General features: G+C 42.4%; 1 protein-coding gene across 1 annotated transcript in view; it reads right to left on the reverse strand.

Annotated features, from left to right (window-relative positions):
* Positions 1-22,469, reverse strand: part of LOC140907016 (enoyl-CoA hydratase EchA19) — a 32,979-nt gene extending 10,510 nt beyond the window's left edge. Inside the window, exons 1-5 of the mRNA XM_073332092.1 lie at positions 22,207-22,469; positions 21,455-21,520; positions 18,410-18,577; positions 8,262-8,359; positions 5,422-5,566 (exon numbers count right to left, since the gene is read on the reverse strand). Coding sequence (XP_073188193.1) covers positions 5,422-5,566; positions 8,262-8,359; positions 18,410-18,577; positions 21,455-21,520; positions 22,207-22,306 — 577 coding nt within the window. The 5' untranslated portion in view covers positions 22,307-22,469. The remainder of the gene's footprint in view (positions 1-5,421; positions 5,567-8,261; positions 8,360-18,409; positions 18,578-21,454; positions 21,521-22,206) is intronic.
* Between the last annotated feature and the right edge of the window lie 613 nt (positions 22,470-23,082).

The following is a 23,082-nucleotide window of genomic DNA, read 5'->3' on the forward strand; positions in this document are numbered from 1 at the left end:
GCAAACTGCCTGGTCTCTGAGAATCAAGCTAGCCTCTTTCCTACTCTAGCTTCATCACTAATAAATATGCTTTTATAGACCAAATTATGCCCTCGGTGGCACCTGTGTAAACCCGGTGCCTTTCGTGAGGTTGCACAGTTGTTACTGGATGGGCCTCTAATTTAAGTCCTGATTGGACCATAATTTAGTAAACAGTTCTCTAGACGCACAAGGAGTACAAAAATCCAGCTCACTCTCTTTTAGCTGTGTTGACTCTGCAGGGATCTCAGAAGTCAAGAGTAATATTTGTCACAGAACAAATGTGACTAAGGACAGGGAGCAGATTTACTTTTACAAGTCACTTTTCAGAGCAGACCTGCACTTAAAGAAGTGACTTAATGTTGTTTACATGTTTATCAGAAATGTGCTGATGTTGTCAGAAACAATTCCCCAAGAAGAAAAAGCGTGAGACCCATCATAGTAGTGCCGGCAATTTGCCACAGTAGCTTGTCCAAGGTCACACAGGAAGTCTGTGGCAGGGTTAAGAACTGAACGCAGGTTCTCCAAATCCCATACCGGTGCCCTAACCATAAGTCTATTCTTCCTCCATAACCGGGTGCTCTCCCCTAACAGGTTTAAGATATAACAGGATGTTGCCATATGAATTTATTTCTATGAAAGGTTTTTAAAAATATTCACATTTAGCTCAGACATCACCGCAATATTTCTTCATGGAGATGCTCTAAACTGGTTTAATGAAGATCAGTCATGATCTGAAATGAACGAAAAGGGAAATTTGTTCCCAGATCTTTACAGCCACCATGTGGATAAGTGGTCAGGATCAAAGGATAGATTATATGACAGCAGCAGCAGCACAAAAAGCCGATTTTAAGAGTGGCGTCTTCTCTGCAAAGACGCACCACCCACTCACTCAAAAAAAAAAAAAAGAAAGAAAAGCACCACATGAAGCACTGTGTTCAAGTATTTAAAAATGGGCCAAACTACAACAAGCATAATACTGCAGCAGATGCTTAAAGAAGCATGGTGCAAGCGTGTTGCATTCCCTAGACATTCTTAGCACTGCTTTTTCTCTCTCAGCAAGGGCCAACAAACTATTAGGGTAAACCATGCTATTACAAACGATAGTTTGCATGCCCCTTGTTCAACAACTTGCTTTACAAATAGGCCTGTCTGTGGAATATACCAGAATGTCAACAGTGAAATCTACAGCTACTTCAGACAAACTATCAGAGCTATGAAAATCCAGTTGCAGCACGTCCACTATCTGCAAGAATTTTAGCACAAGTTGTGCATGAGTCAACCAGAATTCAAGTAAGTGAGACCAGTAGAGTCACTGCAGCTGTTAAGGGCTGAAGTTTAGTATTCCCTCTCCCTGCCATACCCCTGCAAGTCAGAGGAACTTTCCAGAACAAATACTTTGCCATACTCCCCCTTCTTGATTGTAATAAGAAGTTATTACTTTGGAGATACGTCTACACAGCACACCCTTTCAGCTACCTGTAGAGTACCTACACTACATATCCCCCTAGTAGGGGTATAAATAGCAGCATAGACAGTGAGGCACTGCTAAGGTGAGTAAAGATGGGCCTGAACCCTGCAGGTATGTACCCTACGTTCAAGACTCTCTACATGCCCAAGCAGTGCTTCCCTCATCTACTCTGCCGTCTTTAGCAGTGCAGTGCCTTGCTGCTGGAGTCTTTCCCCAGAGCTTTTCCTCACTGCCTTCCCCTGGCTGAGCCTTTCATGTGTATCTACACTCTGCAGCATGGGTGCGGCTTGCTTTTCACTGCAGCATGTAGCTATACATACCCTATATGCTGCCGCAAGTGGTGTGCAGAGTAGACAAAGCCTGAGCATCTCAAAATATGGTTAAAAGACTTATAAAGTTTCCCATTAAATTCTTGAGATGGCAGGGACCTTTTTGGAAATAGGCTATTAGAGGCATCTCATAAGTCATCTGTACAACTCTAGATATAGATTGGTAGAGGCTGAAAGTTACCATCATCGTTGGCAGCCTCACTCCAGTTCCTGGCAAAAAGGTCTCCACATCACAAAAACAGCTACCATGTTTTGCAGTCTTTGCAGAGAGGCCAAGGATCTGAATGGCCACAGAAACTCAACTACCCCAACATCAAAAAGCCTGGAAATGAACAAGCAGGGATCCAGTCAGTTCCCTGCTGCCACAGGATCCTTCAGCACTCACTAGCACACCACTCTAGTAAGGCACTAATCCTGCAAACAATTAAGCTACATCTACAGTATAGCACTTACCGCGATTCAGCTACATTGTGGCTAAGATTCTCTAAGCCGATGGGCAAGAGCTCTCCCATCAGCCTAATAACTCCTGCCTCCAGGAGAGGCAGTAGCTATGTCAGTGGGAGAAGCTCTCCCGTCAACATAGTGCTGTCTACACCAGCGCTTAGGTCAGTGTAACTTACATCGCTTAGGGGTGTGAATAATCCACACCCCCGAGCAACGTAAGTTATACCAAAGTTCCCTGTAGTGTAGACAAGGTCTTACTTTTGCTTAACTTTATTACTATGGAGTAGTCTCACTGAAATCAACAGAACTGCTCTTGGTAGTAAAGTAAAGCACATGTAATTGTTTGCAGCTGCACAGTGTGCACGTCATTTGACTTTTTAACTTTGTAAACCCTTTTTAGGCATCTTCCCTGCCTCCCAGGCCTAGAAAAAAGTGCCTCTCCTCAACAAGGCCAACAAAACAAAATTTGGAAAAAAGATTTGATAAATTTATTAAATTTCCCAGGAAAACCTCTTCCCAAGACTGATGTGGTATGTGAAATTTCAGGGCAATTGATTTGTTTGTTATATAGGGCTTATAATGAGAAGCGAGCTTTCATTTTAGCTATGGAGGAGCTATCATTAGCCTTCATTCTAACTAGAAAAATATTTCATAGCTCTACTTCATACCTTTATTCCACACTCTTCTATCTAAATACATTGAAAAAAAACTTGCTTTATTAGGAGGAAAACAATAACATCTTAAATTTAACAACTGTTTTATCAGCAGGAACTACAGTAGATATTTATGGCTTTATTAAAATTTAAAATAATAACCATTCATAATGATTATTTACATAAATGAACACAACAACAGCCACACTGGGTCAGACCAGAGGTCCATCTAGCCCAGTATCCTGTCTTCTGACAGTGGCCAATGCCAGGTGCCCCAGAGGGAATGAACAGAACAGGTAATCATCAAGTGATCCATCTCCTGTTGTCCATTCCCAGCTTCTGGCAAACAGAGGCTAAGGACACCATCCCTACCCATCTTGGCTAATAGCCATGATGGACCTATCCTCCATGAATTTATCTAGTTCTTTTTTGAACCCTGTTATAGTCTTGGCCTTCACAACATCCTCTGACAAAGCGTTCCACAGGTTGACTGTGCATTGTGTGAAGAAATACACCTTTACCCCGATATAACATGACCTGAAATTACACGAATTCCGATATAACGCAGTAAAGCAGTGCTCGGGGGGGGGGGGGGGGGGCTGTGTGCTCCGGCGGATTGGCGCGTCAGCGTGTCTAGCTCCGACACGCTGCTCTGAGCGGCGTGTTAAGGTGCTGGGCTGGGGCTGACGGATTGGATAAAGGGCAGAGGGCCTTGGGGGGTGGTCAGGGAGCAGGGGGGGTTGGATGGTTTGGAGGTTCTGGGGGCGGGGCGGTTAGGGGATGGGAAACGGGCATTGGATAGGGTGTGGGAGTCCCGGAGGGCCTGTCAGGGGGCAGGGGTGTGGGTGGGGTCGGGGCAGTCAGGAGACAGGGAGCGGGGTGAGGGGGCTGGATGAGTCGGAGGTTCTGAGGGGTCAGTCGGGACAGGAAGTGACTATTAATAACTGAAATGCTCAAGGCCAAAGTAAGTTCGATATAACGTGGTTTCACCTATAATGTGGTAAGATTTTTTGGCTCCCGAGGACCGCGTTATATTGAGGTAGAGGAGTACTTCCTTTTCGTTTGTTTTAAACCTGCTGCCTATTGATTTCATTTGGTGATCCCTAGTTCTTGTGTTATGAGAAGAAGTAAATAACACTTACTCACTTTCTCCACACTAGTCATGATTTTATAGACCTCTGTCATATCCCCTCTCAGTCGGGGGCCACTCCGCTTGCGTGTGCAGTGGCTCCCGGAAGCAGAGGCATGTTCCCCCTGCAGCTCCTATGCGTAGGGGCAGCCAGAGGGCTCCGCATGCTGCCCCGGCTCCAAGTGCCGCCCCCACACCTCCATTGGCAGGGAACTGCGGCCAATGGGAGCTGCAGGGGCAGCACATGTGGACAGAGCAGCGCACAGAGCTGCCTGGCCACGCCTCCACATAGGAACCAGAGAGGGGGACATGCTGCTGCTGCTTCCAGGAGTTGCTTGAGGCAAGCGCTGCCTGGAGCTTGCACCCCTGAACCCCTCCATGCCCAAACCCCTGCCCCAGCCCTGATCCCCCTCCACCCTCCAAACCCCTCAATCCCAGCCCAGTGCACCCTCCTGTACCCCAAACCTCTCATCCCCAGCCCCACCCAAGAGCTAGCACCCCCAGCCAGAGCCCTCACCCCCCCATGCCCCAACCCCCTGCACCAGCCCCAATTCCCCTCCCGCCCTCTGAACCCCTCAATCCCAGCGTGGAGCACCCTCCTGCACCTCGCCTCACCCCAGAGCCCGCACCTCCAGTTAGAGCCCTCACTCCCCACCCCTCTGCCCCAGCCCAGAGCCCCCTCCTGCACCCTCAACTTCTCATTTCTGGCCCCACCCCAGAGTCCGCACCCCCACCCAGAGACCTCACCCCCTCCTGCACCCCAACCCCAATTTCGTGAGTGTTCATGGCCTGCCATACAATTTCCATACCCAGATGTGGCCCTCGAGCCAAAAGGTTTGCCCAACCCTGGTGTAGACACTATCTTCACCAATGGGAGGGATTCTCCCGTCAGTGTAGGTAATCCACCTCCCCAAGAGACAGTAGCTAGGTCAACAGAAGAATTCTTCTGTCTGTCTAGTACTGTGTACACTGGGGGGTTAGGTCTGCTTAACTACATCACTCAGGGATGTGGATTTGTCACACCCCTAAGCAGCGTAGCTATGGCGATATAAATTCCCAGTGTAGATGAGCCCTTAGTTAGCTAGCAGTTTTCTAATTTCCAAACTTTCCTGTAACATTTGGCTATAAAGAAAGCAGACAAAGAAGCAAAGAGAAAGAGACCCCGAGAGATCAGGGCCCAATTCTCAAATCAATCTGTAACCATGTGCCTGCAAATTGCATGCATACAAACCAGAAAATTGTGGATCTATGTACCCAATTCACATATACAGAGATAGGTTTCGCGCTTGCAAGAACTGGGAGAGCAATTCTAAAGACTTTTTTTTTTTTTAAATCTGGTCTCTGCTATCTCTGTAGAGATTTTGTATGAAAACATACCAAAGCGTCTGCAGAACACTCCAAAAATGGCACTCTGCTCCACAACACGCAGGTCAGCCAAAAGAGAGAGCTCAAGACCCCCGGCCACTGCATATCCACTTACTGCAGCAATCACTGGTTTGGAAAACTTCATTCGGGAAGGACCCTATCAAAATAAAAGATATATTAATACATTCATACCACAGTATACATACCAAAGACCCAATCCTGCAAACACTGTTGGGTGTAGTGCTTAATATAGGATGGAGGTTTATTGACTTCAGCGGGACTATGCCTTGTAATAAGCATTTACAGGATTGGACCATATCTAGGATGGTTGCAACCAGCACATCAGCTAATGCACCCACATATACTAACTTCCATTTATTATCTTGGTTTTGCTGTGATCAATTTACCTTTTTATTAATACAGTCTACTTGATTTATTCGGGATTGCTTTACTGGGATATATCCCTGGGTACCTAATTAGCCTAATGAGACTGAATGACAATGATTGCTGTTTAATCAGGACAGCAGTAGGAAAAATTAATAAGACATTTATCCAGTGCCAGTGGGTTAAACTGGTGTTAAAGCAGATGTTCACAGTCGTGAAATTCTAAGCTTCCATCACAGAAGTTGCCCTGTATAGATTATGTAAAGATACAAACCAAATGATGACCTCAGATACATCTGTACGACTCCATGGTCTTCCAAACTTTACTTTAAATTTGAGCACGGACCACTGAGGCATAATCTGAAGGCAAAAAGGTTATACAGGTGCAGCCAAGGGCACAATTTTGCTAACAGAGCCTTTATTACTGGTTATGATGTTCAAGGTAGAAAGAACCCAGCTACACTTTCAGAGCCCATGTTGAATTTTTAGGGCTGACCATATGAAAGACATTTTACTTGTCAGCTGAGCAAGTTTTGATATCAGGGAGACACTGTACATATGGAAGGAAGGAAATTCACTTCTTAAAGAAGGCATTTCATCCTTGATTTGTTTCCAATGTGTTCAAATTTCATGATATACACTGCAATCATATAACATTTGAATGCCATAATTATGCATATTAGGACTGTATTAAGGATCAAGCATCAGTAATTTAGAGAAGTAGTCAGTATGCTAACAGACCAAATGCAACCCACAGCTGTTAGCGTTAATACAAAGGCATGCCTCTGAGAGACTATTGGGCTCAGCAAGTGAAAGACACAGGACTGCATACTGTGACCTATAGCCTCGTGGCTGTCTATTAAAAATATGTTGCACTTAAATCACATCTTTCATCAGAGGACCTCGAACTCCTTTAGAAGGGCTAAAAAGTTTTGTTATTTATATTATAAAGATGGAGAAATTGAGGGACAGTTAAATAAGCTATTTGCCCACTCAAATTACCACTCTTTCATGAACACAACAATTCAAACAGCAGGATTATTTTGCTTGTATACGTTGAGTCTCAGACAAGATTCTCAAAAACACTCTAGAATAACTTTCAGGAAGAAAAGATTTCATTCTATTTGAGTTATACACCCTCATCTGTCAAAATGCTAAATAAATTTACAGATATGAGAAGCAGCAGCAAACTTCAGACAGGAATATGCACTACTCTATCCAGTGAGACTGACACCTTGTTTTCATCTCAGCTGGAGAAGCCTAGTGATTTTATTGACCCTCACTCTATCTAAGATAAGAACAAAACTGACAATGTATGGTGATGACAGGTTTCAGAGTAGCAGCCGTGTTAGTCTGTATTCACAAAATACAGTCTCTAAGGTTAGTCTCTAAGGTGCCACAAGTACTCCTTTTCTTTTAATGTATGGAGAATGAATTCTGATACCCAAGTATCTAATTCAACATTTTGTTTTCTGAGACTACTGATTTTATCAACATGTCACCATTAATGTACTTCTGGCGAACGTGCTGTATATGGAAACATAAATCTCTCAGTGCCCATATAAAGTGATGTTCAAAGCATTGAGCACAGCTATCTAACATACTGAAAAAAAGCACTTACCTAACACCTCCACCTTACAAGTGGTCTGTCTTTAGCAAGCTTCCCCAGTTAACCTGAAGTTCTTATGCTTTCATATGTACCTCTCCTACATCGCCAGCCTTAGCAAGTACGAATATAAAGATACTCATTTTTAGGAGGCAGAAAGATTCTTCTAACTTCATAATCAGTCTGTTTCTGAGCAAAACAGTGAACTCCTGCACCAAAGTCTTCATGGTAGAGATACCATGCAAATGGAGAATGACTGGAGTCATATTAACATTGGTGAAAATCCTGCTTTCCAGATGTGACTAAGATACCTACATATGATACTGGGCCAAAGTTTTCTTTACCACTCAACTTAAAGAAAAAATATGATATACCATGTTGGAAAATAGTTAATAGATCTTTGGATCCTGTCTATCCCTCAACAGTCTCTGCCTATTACATTTTCATTTGAACTACAAATGACCCTGTGCCACAATCATGTAATTCATATTTATATAAACAGAGGGTACAGTATATATAATTTCCAAGATGTCTAGGAGGTGATGCATCATAACTAAACTCCTACTTTTCCTTTGGGGAAACAATCCCATTTGTTTTTAGTTAACTTCAAAGAGGACAAGTATATTTTCCCCTTTTTGTGTCTGCAAGTTAACAGAAATTTGTCACTTGTTTCCATAAATCAGGATTTTAAAGTTTTCTTGTCTATCAAAAACAAAACAGCTGCCTCTCACACATATAGCAAAACAAACTGAAACACAACGATCTGGTCCTGCAGCAATTTCAAGCCATGAAAATTGACTTTAGTTTCACTGAATTGCCCAAAATCTCTCCACGCTGCACAGTTCTGTTTCCAAGTACATACCATGGGACCAGGACATTTGGTGACATCTTGTTCCAATTTGATTGAGGTTGGGTTGTGGGCCAGCTCTTTCAAATCATAACCAGCGCAGAAATTACCTCCTACAAAACACCGCAAAAATTAGACTCCGCAGCAATGAATCCAGGAAAGCACCAGTGTGGGGTCAGTGGAGCTCCAAATATTCACATTTTTTCCTTGAGGTTTGTCCAAAGAGCTGCTTTTGGAGTGGCTCAAAGGACCATTTTCTTTTATTCAGAAGCTTATTTAACCCTGAAAGCCTTGTTGAGAGTCTGCATCAGACAATTTATACACACATCTAAGGAACAGATCTGGATCAGAAAATGTATACGTATATCTCAGACAAACATCATTTCAATATTTCTGTCCATCCATTTAGTGACAGCAGCATTTTGCTACAATGTGACTTTCAAATGGGATTATTGATAATGAAAGTGTAGCCACACCTACTGTCAAAGTTGCATGAAAATTTCCATTGTCAAGGGGTCATTTTCAGCTCCTTACCCAGTGAAGCTGGTTTCAGGGCACATTATGCCACACCAAAGTGGCGTATAATGTATAGTACATCCATCCAGTTTTATGTGAGAGACTTAGGCCCAGATCCACAAAGATATTTAGCCCCTTAACTTCCATTGATTTCAATGGAAGTTAGGATCCTAAACAGCTTTCTGGATCTAGGTTGTTTATTTATTCTACCTTTAAATTTTTCTGATTCATTTTGAAGTTAATATTCTTGTCAAGTGTAAGACTTAGCAGAGTTCTTGTCCATGACTAGGGCTCCTATATCCTAGGGTGATACAAAAAATAATAATTGTTATTATTACAGACACAGGGCCAGATCTTCAGCTGACATAAATTGGTATAGCTTAATTGAAATCAGTGTAGTTGTACCAATTTACACCAGCTGAAGATCTGACTCATCAATTTTAAATTATATTTCAACAGGAAGTAGCACTTCCATTACACCTGTCTTTTTCAGTTGTATAAAGGTAAGTCAATGAAGACAAAGGATCTGATTCTCATTTATACTCCGATCCCTTTTCATCACTCTGGCAGCACAAAAGGGCCTTGAAGTGGGTTTAAAACCTATCTAAGACGGTAGAAGAAAAAAGTTGTATGATATTCTAAGGAATTTGCAAAACAATGTAAGGCCCAACAGTACCCACTGCCTGAAAGGCTACAACATGCCAAATGTGTCCATAAGATTGTCTTTTTAAAAGTACATTGAACTATTTGTTTGAAAGCTAGTGGGTGTCATATTTTAAAACATTAAATCTAACACATCTAACACACAAAAGAAGGCAGGGTAAAAAATTGTCCAGGCAACCTTAATTTTACCATCCCACGGCCCGAGTGCTTCCCTCTGGGCTCTCAACATATTTTTAACTTCATCGTTTCTATTGACTAGACTACAGCTTAACCAGGTACTGTTGAGTCACATCACTAATGAGGGGGAAAGACTTCCTAATAGTAATGTAAGTTGGTTCTCCAAATGGTTTATTTCCTCCATAGAGGCACATTATTAAGCTCATGTTATCAATACATGGGATGTGGGATCCATGAAACATAGACTTAGAAAGCTTTAGTGTGCATTTCAACATACGTCCCAAGCAAACAGTTATTTTTTAAGTGTTGGGCTAACATCACCAACTCAGGACCATATCCTCATCCGGTCCTCCATTAATGTCAATGGAGCTACACCAACATTCAGCAGTTGAGGATCTGGCCCTCAGGTTGTGTACTGAGATCTGAATTTAAGATCTGAAGCAACAAGGAGGAGGAGGGAGACTATGAGCGTGTGGAGAGATAAACTTGTAAGAGAACTTCATTTACTGATAAATCAGCCTATTTTCTCTTTAATGGGTTCACCTCCACAGATCTCATCTGTTATCAGATCTGTTATCTGTTCTGAATTGCTCTGTGGAAGAAAGTGTCCATGCCAGGCAGCAATGCTTACAGAAAGCAGAAAGGGAGAGTCTAGGTAGCAGGTCTCCTGATTCAAAGGGGCTATGATAATTCAAATAATAAATAACAACAATAGTCAGAGAGATGACATCTCACATGAGCAGCACACCAGAATTTGGGAATGTAGGCTATAAATAGCTGATCCGATTGATGAAAAAAGAACAGGTTTAGGGTGAGGTGGAAGTCTCTCTTTATTTTATGAGGAATGACTTCACCAATGGACAAATGATGCCAGGGAAAGAAAGCAGATAAAGGGCTTAATTGTGCCTTATCGGCACAGCCTTGCATTGGGAAGGCATTGCAGAGCCACACTGCCCCAAAGAGAACCCAAGAGGCATTCTGCCTCAGAGAAAACATTCTTCCTGTGTATACAGAGATAGCATGTACGCTGCTATAGGGAGCTCCCCTAGTCAGTGTGCAGGGATACAGTCATGACCCTGCCTAGTCCCTGTGCCCTCTGGGGCACCATGTACATTGCGAGTAAGGATGGAGCAATCTTATCACTCCCCTAAGCACAGGGAGTGCAATGCAGGTTGGACCTTGCAAGGGTAGTGGAGGAGTGGGGAGAGGATATTTGTGGCACTGTGCACTCAGATAAGGCTGGGCAGAATTTTCCCTTTAATTTTGAGATGATTTTGTTGGAACTCCAAAACCTGCTTGGTAAAGAATCTGGAAGGAAGAGAGGGGGGAAAAAAAACAGGAAACAGTGAGACGATCTCTTGCATACGCAATAATCTAATTATTTTACATTAAGGTAGCGTTTCCCTTACAAGAAAGGCTGCATGACAGCAGTTAACGCAGAAGCCTGAAAGGAGGAAAATATAGTAACACAGGATGAAATTTAGTTCCCAAGGAAGAGTTAGACACCTGACTAATAAATGAATATGAAGAAGCTCTCATGAAAGCTGTTACTGTGAGATACAAGAAAGGAGGAGTCACTGAATGTGGAAAGCCAACAACTACTGTATAAACACATATTGCTATCCAAAATCCAGTCTGAGCTATGGTTAGAAGATAACTGAGAATAACATTTTCATAAGTGCTAAATTCACCTAGGAGTTACACAAAATTACCTAGGAGTTACACTGACACAAAATTAAACTCTTTCTTCATTCAAGTTAGCTGTGTGAGTGAGATGAAGGAAATACCAAGTCTAGAAATCTAAAAGAAATCCATGTCAGAAAATGAACTCTTGGGAGAAAAGTTTTCATACAGGTTTGAATCAAACAATCCATGTTCTGGTTAAGGAAATCTCCCAAATCATTGTTGTAAAAGCATGACCCTGAGTATGAATTAAAGTCCTATCTACAAAAGCCAGATAACAGCTGTGGTTAAGCAGGTTTTAAAAATGGTTGTGGCTGAACTGGGCTATAAGCCAGTTTGGCCAGCCAGTGTGGACCTTACCCAATTATGCTAAAACTAGGTTAAAACATATGTTCTAGCCACAACCTCTAAAGTTTCTGTAAGATTCCTCCAAGGGATGCTGCAAAACCTATTTCTGTTTTATGTTCCAAATCATTAGTCAGTGCAATAGCATGTAATAGTGGGTATTAAAGACTCTTAACATAAACCAAATGAGTGTCATTAGCTCTCTAACACTTTATCCAAAAAAATAGTTTATGTGACGCTGTGTAAGTTAAGCATCTCCATGACAATTTTCAAAACACATTTAATATTGGGGAGATGAATAATGAATATAAATAAGTGCAAAGTAATTTTGTTTTGAAAATTAACCTCTGTTAATGGGAATGAGGAACAAGAACAACTATGCTATTAATGCTGAAAGAAACCCTGTGCTCTCTGACAAACATGAGACAAGGTCTCCCAAGACTAAATCATTTGTGAATGAGACATGAGGACAGCTTTCTGCAGTGCAGTATGACACAAGTTATTGCACTCAGGGCAATATTAATACAGTAGTCTTTACAGTTTACTAGGGTAGTCCTGTTTGCATCTCAGTTTTCAAATAAACAAGAGAAAACATCAAGTTACTTCACAATACACCATCAGCTTTTACCTATAACAGATCAAAGTTCCTTGGGGGAAAGAGATGGGGACACTGGTGGTGTTCACTATTCCAGAAATGGACTTTGAAGAAAAAAAAATCTCTCCCCTGCACTAACTCTCCTGGTCTTAGTTCTATTGGGGCAGAGGGCAGGAGGGAGAAGAAGATTCTCTCACAGATGTGGGCAGCAACTAAACTACTTCTCGGACACGACTGCGATCTCCAAGCTACAATAACTTCTGCAGCACAGACTCCCTTAAGAAGGCCCAGCAGATTCGTGTAGCCAGGGATCAACTAGCAAACCTCCTACTCCTCCCCTGTGTGCTGGGGCACCGTGTGCTTCCAGGAAGATGGGCTTTGTAAGGCACAAGAGCTTCACGCCCATGGCATGGAGCCCAGCCCCGCTCCAGCCCTGGGGAACCACGCAAGTCCCGCTGCAGGCAGGCCACTCTACCTCCTCAAAGGAGTGTGTGGGGAAGAATTTGCCTTTATGTCATGTAATACAATACGTGTTATTCCTATATTTAAATCTGAGGTTCTATGAAGAGCAGCAAGGCCACCTAATCTCACATAGGTGCCCAGAGGCCACAAGTTGCATGTTTAAACCATTTGGGCTGTGGCAAGACTAGACAGTGGTATCATATGCTAGCTGAGATTATGAAATAGCTTCTTAAAAAGTAAACATAGAAATAAATATCTTCTGATGGTGAAAGAAAGTGAAAAAAACGGTCTTTTGGCACTGAAGATCCCGGTCTAATATCAGCATTGCACTGACTTTTTAGTAACTCTCCATATTCTCTTCCTTTGCAGATGCCAATTTTATGATTAAACACTGAATAAAGGCTGCATTCTATACGGATGTGTCATTTAAAAGAAAGTGAAGACGAAGTAAACAGGAATTCATTTCCAGGGTTCTCACTGGTGCATGCCAAAAACCTATTCGCCCTTCCACCCCCTCCACTTCCTTATCACTGAAAGTATGCCTCCTCCACACAGCTACTCGCAGCAGAAAGAGTGAATTCAGACCATTTCTTGCATGACTGAGGTATCGTTTCTTCAGAGTTCTAGAAGTAGTAGAAAGCACTGCTGCTCACTGCTCCACCACAATGAAAATCAAAACATTGAAACCCACCACATTTACTTTAATATTCAACTGTACGACGTACAGAAATCCCCTGCTGTCTCTAAAACATAAAAGGCCACAGAGCAAGAACCTCCCTGATACAGTTTAACAGATGGAACCACTGTACTAGGCTGCAAAATTCAGTGTTCTAATTCTCTCTGTTAAGTCAGTTAGGGTGGCATAAATAACCCATGCATATGTCCTGGGGATGTAAAGCTTTAAAATATACACACAACTTTCCTTTTTTAGTCGACAACAATTTCTGTAATTTTCCCAGGACTTCAGTAGTACCACTGACTCCAGCCTAACACCTCTTTTCTATTTGAATAAGAATGGTCATGTATTAATATTAAGAATGTATTAGTTTTGTTAGCATGTATTCAGCTTCATAATACTTAATACATACAGAATGATCATCAGTCTGGAGACAGAGGACAGAAAAAAATCCCCCAAACACTCCTAGGCTGAAGTTTTCAAAAGTGACTTGTGATTCTGGGTGCCCAAACTGCAATACTTTAAAGGGGCCTGATTTTCAGAAAGCAGGCTCAGCACTTTCTGAACGCTAAGTCCCTTTATGGTATCTCAATTTTGGGCACACAAAGTTTGAAGCACCAATAATAATAATAATAATCACAAGTCGCTTTTGAAAATCTTGTTTTTTCAGAAAAAACAAGAAAGACAAGGAATATAAGTGTTTGCCAGTAATATATGGTAGCGCCCAGATATCGGACAGTCATTGCTTTTGTGCTGATACTTGGTTTGGGAGTTAGGATGCTGAGTGAGAGGAATCATATAAAGGCAAACTGAGAAGTCAGAAGAGTGAGGCTAGAGAAACTATGAGATGTATGAACAGAGCCAATAATCCAAAGTCATACCCACTGTAACTCTACTGAAATCAGTGAAGTTACACCAGGGGTAGATGTGGCCCAGTGAGTTTTTCTTGTAGTGAACAACAGAGACTGTTTTGTAAAATGGGTAGGTGAGTCTGTTCTTGCTGAACCTTACACACCTAAGAGGTCAATCGTTACATATACTGGCATAAATTAAGTAAATACCACAGAGAAATCCACAAGCCCAGTTGCCTTTGATAACTCATTCCCAGCGGAAGACTGAGGCCTGGTATACACTGCGGGGGGAAATCGATCTAAGTTACGCAACTTCAGCTACATGAATAACGTAGCTGAAGTCCATGTACTTAGATCGACTTACCGCGGTGTCTTCACTGCGGTGAGTCGACTGCTGCCACTCCCCCATTGACTCCGCCTGTGCCGCTCGCGGCGGTGGAGTACAGCAATCGACGGGAGAGCGCTTGGGGGGGGGGGTCGAGTTATCGTGTCTAGACTAGACGCGATAAATCAACCCCCGCTGGATCAATTGCTGCCTGCCGATCCAGCTGGTAGTGTCGACATATTCTGAGCGTCATTGATTAAAATTTAGTGAATCTGGGCCAGAGATGATAGATTAAATTAAAGAAAATACAAACGAATGAACTCAGCCACTAAATCCTATTATAGGCCCATGTCAAAGTGAAGGCTGATCTAATTTTACAAGAGGAATTCTGCTCTAGGAAACTACCTGCATGGTTTGGAAAAGTGTGGGAATCTCCAAATACAAAACTCTAATGGCAGGTTGGGTATTTGACTTGTTCCTCCCCTGAGAAAAATAAATGTCTTCTCTCAAAAACGAGACACTATAAAACTTTAAAGTGTTTTGCATTTTGTTTGCTTGTTTTTTTAAGGAACACGACCTAGAAATGAATTAATTTGCATCAATGACATCTAAAATCTCACCATTTAAATGGTTACAACTTTAGAGTCTTGGGTGCTGAGCTATTTATATAATAAGATACACATGCATGTGTGCATTTTAACTAAAATGGTTAACTAGAGCAAAATAGACAGGGTAGATTTGATTTAATCAAATTGATGTTACGTCTGGAGACACAAATCCACAGTTTGAGAAATGCAAAACAAATTAAGCATCTCTGATGGTATCTTCTAGACTGAACACTGAGTCCCATTGGGTAGATAGAAAGATTAATCTAAATAATCTATACAGAAGACTATGGAACCCCGTAAGATTGGGTCCCCAATCCATGAACTATTGGAACTCATTTACAAAACTTTTCTTAAGCATTACATGAATATATTGTCTCACACTATAGAATTTGAATTTATAATCCCTATTCCATGATGAGATATCCTTGAGCTATAATGACACACAGTATCTTAATTAAAACTATCTTTACATAAGTTTTTTCCTCAAAAAGCATTTTTTCAAAAAAAAAAAAAAATCATTGATTTTTATCCTACCTGAAAACAGATCTCCATACGTAGTGGTGATAAAAGCATCTCTGACTACTGAGAGCTATCAAGGCAGGCCAGATAATAGGAAATAACAGAGGAACGCACAAAAAGTTATTAAAATAATAGGAACAGTAAGTTATAAATACTGATCCTGTAGAAGTAAATGGGAGGTGACTTGGCCAGGATTTGACCCTGCAAATGTAAAGTGTCTTTAAACTGGTGTGGCAGTCACTGCTAGGAACTGCTGGAATTGCTACTAAATGTTCTGACTGTAAAAAACTAACATGATATTTCCACCATGAATGTGAATGTTTTCCTCCTCTCTGGATAATGACAAGACAGCTACTTCTAATTAAAGTTTAGCAATGTGTCTCTTCTTATTTTGCTACCTCCATCTGACAATTCACACAAGTACTTTCATATACTCTTTGAAGTTTAGGGGGAGGTTGTTTTTTCCAAGTGCTGGGTTTTATGTCTCAATCATCCTAAATTCAACTGCAGCGCTTCCAAGATAAATGAATAAAGCAAGAAAAAACTGCACATGCATCTTAGATAATATGCATGTTCTCATTTCCTGTTTTGATTTTCAGATACATGTGCCTTGTCTTACCCTAGTCCGTGGGCACAATAAGTCATTTGTATTGGACAAAATAAGTCATTGGGAGGTTTTCCGTCACCTAGAGTAGAATAAATTCAAAATATAAAGGATTTCTCAAAAGTCACACAGCACCTGAGCAGTATAATTACAATAAAAACCCTCCAACAGTCAGATTCTCAGTTAATGAAAATCAGTGGAGCTATGTTGATTTATACCAGCTGGGTATCTGACCCTCAATCATAATTATCATGATATTATACCTATTTCAAAGAACAAAAACAGGAATTTGTCTCAAATTTTATTAGCTTATAAACAACTATTACTCAAGGGCACATTTTACAACAAGCATCAAATGAATTCATTTAGTTGTATCTAAAATATTTTACCTCTTCATAACTTTAAGTTCAGTGTATAAGTGAACATGTACATTGACACAGTCAAGAAAGCATGAGTTATAAAGCTTAGCAGCATCTGGGAACAGCTGCTATTTTGCTGAAAAGGCAGCAATATAAACAGTGATGTTTATTAGAAAAAAGAGACCCTGACCAAAATCAGGTTATAATTAACCAATTCACTGCTTGTGAAGGTATATCGTTGCCAAAATGTTCAACAGTGGTCATTTATTTTGGGTTCCTCCATTTTTGAATGCCAAACCTAAGACAACTTCGAACTGATTTTCCAAAGCGTTGAGTATTCACATCTCCTCTGGAAGTCAGCATGAGCATCAGAAGTGTGAGTAGCACCTCTGAAGTTCATGACCAACATGTCTCAAGCTGAGCACACAAAATATGAGGCATCCAAAAATCAGTGTCCACTTCACTGTCTGTGAAACTATAGTAGGAGTCCAAAAAAAAAAAAAAAAAAAAAATTCATAATTAGGGTCCTGCTCCTACAGACTCACAAGTAACTTTGATCCTGCAAACATTTTACATATAAGTTATTCATGGGCATAAAGTTACTCACGTGTGCAAGTGTTTGCAGAATCATGCTTTTGGATGTAAATCATACTTCACTATTCATTTATTCAGTTGTGTGTTTAGATTGATAAGGAGACATGGCATGGGTTAAATAAACTCAAGAAGGCCTTTTCGTCACCTACTGTTCAAACAAGGTAGAGCCGTCTACCAGACCTCTCTGTAGAAATTAATGCATTCAATTTTTTTCAAAATTGTAGAAGATCAATCTCAGGAGGAAGAGAATAGCCTTGTGACAGTTTGGGGAATATGTTTGTGTCAACATATAAATCCCTAATATCATTTATGGTTGTAACAGCCATTATGAATTAGATCATCCATTTGGTGGCAGGGACCTGGCATGTAGTGAACAAACTATGTCTGGAGAAGTTAAACAGGGCCATCAACAACTGAATAGCTTTGCCCTGAAAGGCCAATGGAGGTTGCTACCAGCAGAACCACTGAGTTTTAAAAACTCTTTGCGTAGCAAGCCTTGGGAATTGGGGGACAGAAAATCCCCGGCACAAGGACAGAAAAAGAAAAGATGTTACAGATTGCTTTTTAAAAAGAGATGAGCACTTTGGGCAAGATAGTCAGCCCGTCACAAGAAATAGAGGACACAGCTGGAGAAGTGGGCACAGAACAGGCTTTCCCTTTCCAAGGAAACTGACCAAAACCCTAAGAACTCTCAGAAGCAGTGAGGACTCTGGCCTCTCGGGGGCAGGAGAGGAATTGCATTCATGTGTTTATTGTTTTGCCTACATCTGTAATTCTGCTGTGCTGTCTATGAGTAAAGTATGTGTGTTTAAGAAGTTCCTTTATAAAGTCTGTGTTCCCTACTTTAACTGCCACGTTTCCCCAAAGAGTTAAACTATAAACTAAAGTGCCCCTGGGGATGGAGCTATGGGGAAACCATGCACAGACAGCAGGGGAGCTTCAGCACTGGTCTCTAGGCTGAAGGCAACTACACTGAGGAGTCCCACATCCCAAAGAAGAGGGCCAGACAGGAAGTCTGCATGCCAGGAGCATGTCCTACAGGCTCAGTCAGACAGTGACTGGACTCTGCCCTGACCCAGATGGCTGGAAAGCAGGTTGGATTCAAATGTTGGGTCTGATTATAACAACCTGGTGACCACCCACTGTGGGGGAGGGGGAAATAAGGCAGGGCTATAACAAATCTCACCTATTCCATGAAGTACAGCAACAGTTAGTGAGGTATCATCTTCAAATGAGGTGAATGCCTGCAGAAGATTTGCTGCAGTCTCCTGATTCACAGCATTCCTAGCTTCCGGCCTGTTGATCCCAATTGTCATGATGGTTCCATGTCTTTCAGTGACTACATTTTTCTTCCCTGTGTGGGGGGGAAAGAAAAACAATCAGCGTAAAAGTATATTTACATTCCTTTTAGTAAGTCATTAATACATTAAAAAAGGGGTCTGAAAGGCTTAAAATGTTTTACTATTAGACAACAGAGACATTTAAAATAAACAGACAGAGGTAAATCCAACATATTACTTTTACCACTTATCATTCCTTCATGAACATTTTTAAACATTTTAATATATAGTATCTTTGCCAGGCTTGTATTTAAGCAACAGTAAATAAGGACAGAAGGTATTTCCTGAGAATTTATACAATGACCAGCTGTGACGAGTGGACTGTCTCAAGCACAGCTGGGGATCACTCTTCTGGGTGAAATGCGCTGTGGTGTCATTGTTATTGCTAAAAAATGAAGGGAAAAAGTTATTTTTAAATGCAAGAGGTAGTTTCAACTGGTATTGGAGGTAAAGGAATTTCTACAGAATTAATGTTAAGCAAAGCAGGCAATCAGGTTGCTTAAAACAGCCCTCAATAACCCATTTTACAATAAACATTAGCTTCTAATTAGATAACTACCAAGAATGTTTAATGTAGTAAATAATCATATTTACCTCAAGATACAGTAACTCTCTCTTTCTACCAAAATAGGAAACCAAGGGTACAATTCTGCTCTCAGTGTAAGTAGTTGGATTATTTACTCTCTGCAGTTTCTTACTAAGTGTGCGTACTGTACCCAGCACAATGAGGTCTCGGTTTTAGCTGGGGATTCTAGGCACTGCATGAATTTACAAGGAGCTATTCCAGAACACAGCAATGAAACTAGGAGCAGAATTTGGCTTAGTACCTGTAATTTTACATATATTCTAAATGTTTTCTTTGTACTTAATTGAAAATCTAAGTTTTTCCTTTAAAGCAGTAGTCTACAGGACCCTGAAATCTGAAGTCCAGGAAAAAAAGTAACAGATTCTCATTGGATTTGGATCTTTTGTTGCTTGCGTGTCACAGCACTTTTCAAGTTACCACTGGTGTATGAATCAGTAGAATAAATATCCTAGATTAACTACTGGGGGATGGGAAAAATCTTGGTTAATGATCTGTTATTTCTACAGTATTGTTTTTATAGTTATGTTTTAGTTCTGCCATAGCTGTGCATGGTGCTTTACAGTTAAATGGCGTAAATTGGCCTCATTTCCCTGCTCTCGATAGAACAAATCCGATTTACAAAAGCTGAAGTTCTGGCCCAGTTATTCACTTCTGATGGGACAGTCAGGAAGACCTTTATACCTAAGAGATCATATTTTTCCATGTTCCACACTATCACAGCTGTAATTGGCAGAGGTTCTTCCACATAAAGGAGAGAGGGGAGTCTCCCAGCAGGATATTTGCTGTGAGGAGCCCTCAGCTTTGGAACCCAATTCCCCCATTAGTGCAAAACCACCTGAGTCTGTGGACAGTCAGGGAATACTGCATAGCTATCTATTTACACAAGTTTGGGGGGATATAAGGGATGGTGTTTGTGCAGAAAGGGGCACTTGGGGAGCTTTATTTTATTACGATTTTGGGTGGAGGAGAAGCTGTTGGCTATGCTTCTGAAGTTATTTTAAGTTATTGGCATAGGCTCCTAGAGTCCAGGATAGGTGGTATACATTTTACATTGAAAGAAATAAGAACTGCTGTCGGATTGGCTAGAGTCAGATAGTTTTTACTAACCTCAGATGCATCCACTCAGGATGCATTTATTTGTTTGACATATGTGATCTGATTGATTAATATTACTCTAGATCTTAATATTGCTCACCGCTAAGGAGCCTAGGCAGCAGAAGTCTACTAACTCATCACATCACTGTTTTAGCCAATTATGAGCCAGGATTTTTCCCTTCGGATGTAACAGCAGCAATAAGACACTCCACTTCCCAGGGACTGATCCATTCCTAGGGTGATTAAAATAAAATCAGCCTTTATTCTCACGTTTTATTAAACATATTTACGGCAGTCTACAACCACCCCAAATTGCACAGATAGCATTTCATTTTAAATGCATGGTCATCCATGTATACTTCTAAAGCTTGACTCTTTCTGCGTGAAATTCATCTGTGTGATGGGTCAGCACAAATCCTCTGACCCATACAAATCCCACTTAAGGTCTCAGAACAGGACTTCACCCTTCATGAAGCATAGGGATTAGAGAAGAGAGCAGACTGGGGCTTTAGAATCAAGAAATTCATTAAAAGCAGCAAAGAATCCTGTGGCACCTTATAGACTAACTGACGTATTGGAGCATAAGCTTGGGGCTTTTACAGATCTAGACCAACACGGCTACCCTTCTGATACTTGACACCATGCAAGAAATTCACTGCTATTCAAAAATGAAACACCAAGCTAGTGTTGGGGCTCAGTCAGTAGAGCATTGTATCCAACAGCAATTCTTTAAGAGTGCAGCACCCTAACTTAAAAAATAAATAAAAAGTTTAAAAAAAATTGAGTCACCTGCTGTATAGTTTACCATTTATGCATCAGTTTCATTTTGTCCAGTGCAAGGTGAAGACCACTCTCAAGGCGAAGCATCTATCTCATGAAGGAAACATAAACAGAGGTCCTGCAACCATCACTTCTCCAACTAGGATGATAACAGTCCTTGTCTAAAGAACAGGAGGACTTGTGGCACCGTAGAGACTAACCAATTTATTTGAGCATGAGCTTTCGTGACAAAAGCTTTTCGTGATTAGCTTTTGTCACGAAGGCTTATGCTCAAATAAATTGGTTAGTCTCTACGGTGCCACAAGTCCTCCTTTTCTTTTTGTGGATACAGACTAACACAGCTGCTACTCTGAAATAATTTGTTGTCTGCTATCCTTTAGTCTCCATTCTGTTGTATGCCTCATCGGGGCAGATTCACTGGTACACTCACCAGCTCTGTGCCACTCCGATGACACAAGGGGGCCATAAACCTGGCTGAAGTGGGTTATCAGCTGCTCTGTAAGGGGATAAAGCAGGCAGAGGGGAACACTGAATCTGGACCATTGTCTTCAGGACAGGGTACAGTGCTGTTTTTCATGCGGAGGTCAAATTTCCAACAAAAGAAATGGAATGTCATCAAGACACATGAAAACGTGCGGTCCCCAAATAATCAAGAATTTCTGTTTTGGTTTTCAAGTCTAATAAATCAACTGCTCAGAGCCCCCTATAAATCAGCTTAGAATCTGCAGCTCCCACCAGACGCCCCACCTTGGGATACATTACTCAGAATTTAATGCTGATCCTTCCCTAAAGAAGGATTCGTCCTAGAAACGGACATTTGATATGACCCGAAAGCCTCTCGAAGCGAAGGGAGCTATTACTGCTCAGCGCGTAAACCGTGACATTTACTGAGGCCCATGGGGTGAGCGGGGCCTCCTGAAAACCACGCAGGCTCCGAGACGCCTGGCAGCGCTTGTAGTCTAGCGGCGTGGGCGCGACTGCAGGCGCGAAGCAGCGGTGAGGGACTCCTGTACTCTAGCGGCGAAGGGCACGGGGTGGCTTTGCCGCTCCCTGGGGAGTTCGCCTCCACATCGCACGCTCCGGCAGCGGCAGCCGGGGCGGCGCTGCTCCTCCCTCCCTTCCCCGTTAAGTGTTGTCCCGTCAGCAACCCAGTGAGCACTGCCCTCTGCCGGGGACACAAACCTTCGCCTCCCGGTGTCCCTGCTGCTGTTGCCGCCCGGCGGCTGCCCAGGGCCCCCCTGAAGAGGAGGCGCGCAGGGCTGCGCAGGAGCTGCCCGGACATCCCTTTTCAGCGACCCCGAAGCCGCGCCCCGCTGCCCCCCGGGCCCGCGGAGGGTACCAGCGCGCAAGGCGCAGCCCGACCCAGCTGTGGCCCGCACGCACGGACCAGCCTCCCACGTGGCCTGAGCGGCTCCGGCTCTCTACCCTCTTTCAAAATGGCCCCGGTCCCGTTGTTCCCGCCCCCCCCCCCCCGTTGGTCTCGCCACCACTGAAGCCGCAGGCTGCCCCCAGGGAAGGTAGCCGCCTCTTCAGCTGTCCGCAGGCGGGGAGGGTCACTGGGGAGGCAGCTGCCATTGGAGCCAGTGGGTGCTGATCTCTGGCATGTAACAGGAGTATCGACCATTGTTAGCCCCTGGACCCAGATCATGCGACCGTCCTTGGGCCGGGAAGTCCAGGGTCCAGTCTTCTGCTGGGTGTGCCAGACCCTTGTTCCAGCCCGGCTCTGTGAGAGAGCAGGGGAATGTGCTCCCTGTCCTTATCCCCGGCAGAACTGCCCCCTGTTGCTGCTTTAGGTGCCCTCTTTGTACTAGGCACTATCACAACTGCATGCCACCACATTGGTGGCAATGAGTCTTCATGAATTCTAGGAAAAGTGACCAGGATTAAATATTCATTTTTGCAAATCAGACAGACATTACTGGCTTCTAATCTCTGTTTGTATTGCCCTCTGAACCTTTACTTGATGAAGGGGTTATGCCACCGTAATTATACTAGGAAAGTTAACGCAGTGTAAGGCCACCCTCTATTGTAGACACAATTATTCCAGTATACAATTTC

Source organism: Lepidochelys kempii, chromosome 2 (assembly GCF_965140285.1).
Source record: "Lepidochelys kempii isolate rLepKem1 chromosome 2, rLepKem1.hap1, whole genome shotgun sequence".
Classification (NCBI taxonomy): Eukaryota; Metazoa; Chordata; order Testudines; family Cheloniidae; genus Lepidochelys; species Lepidochelys kempii.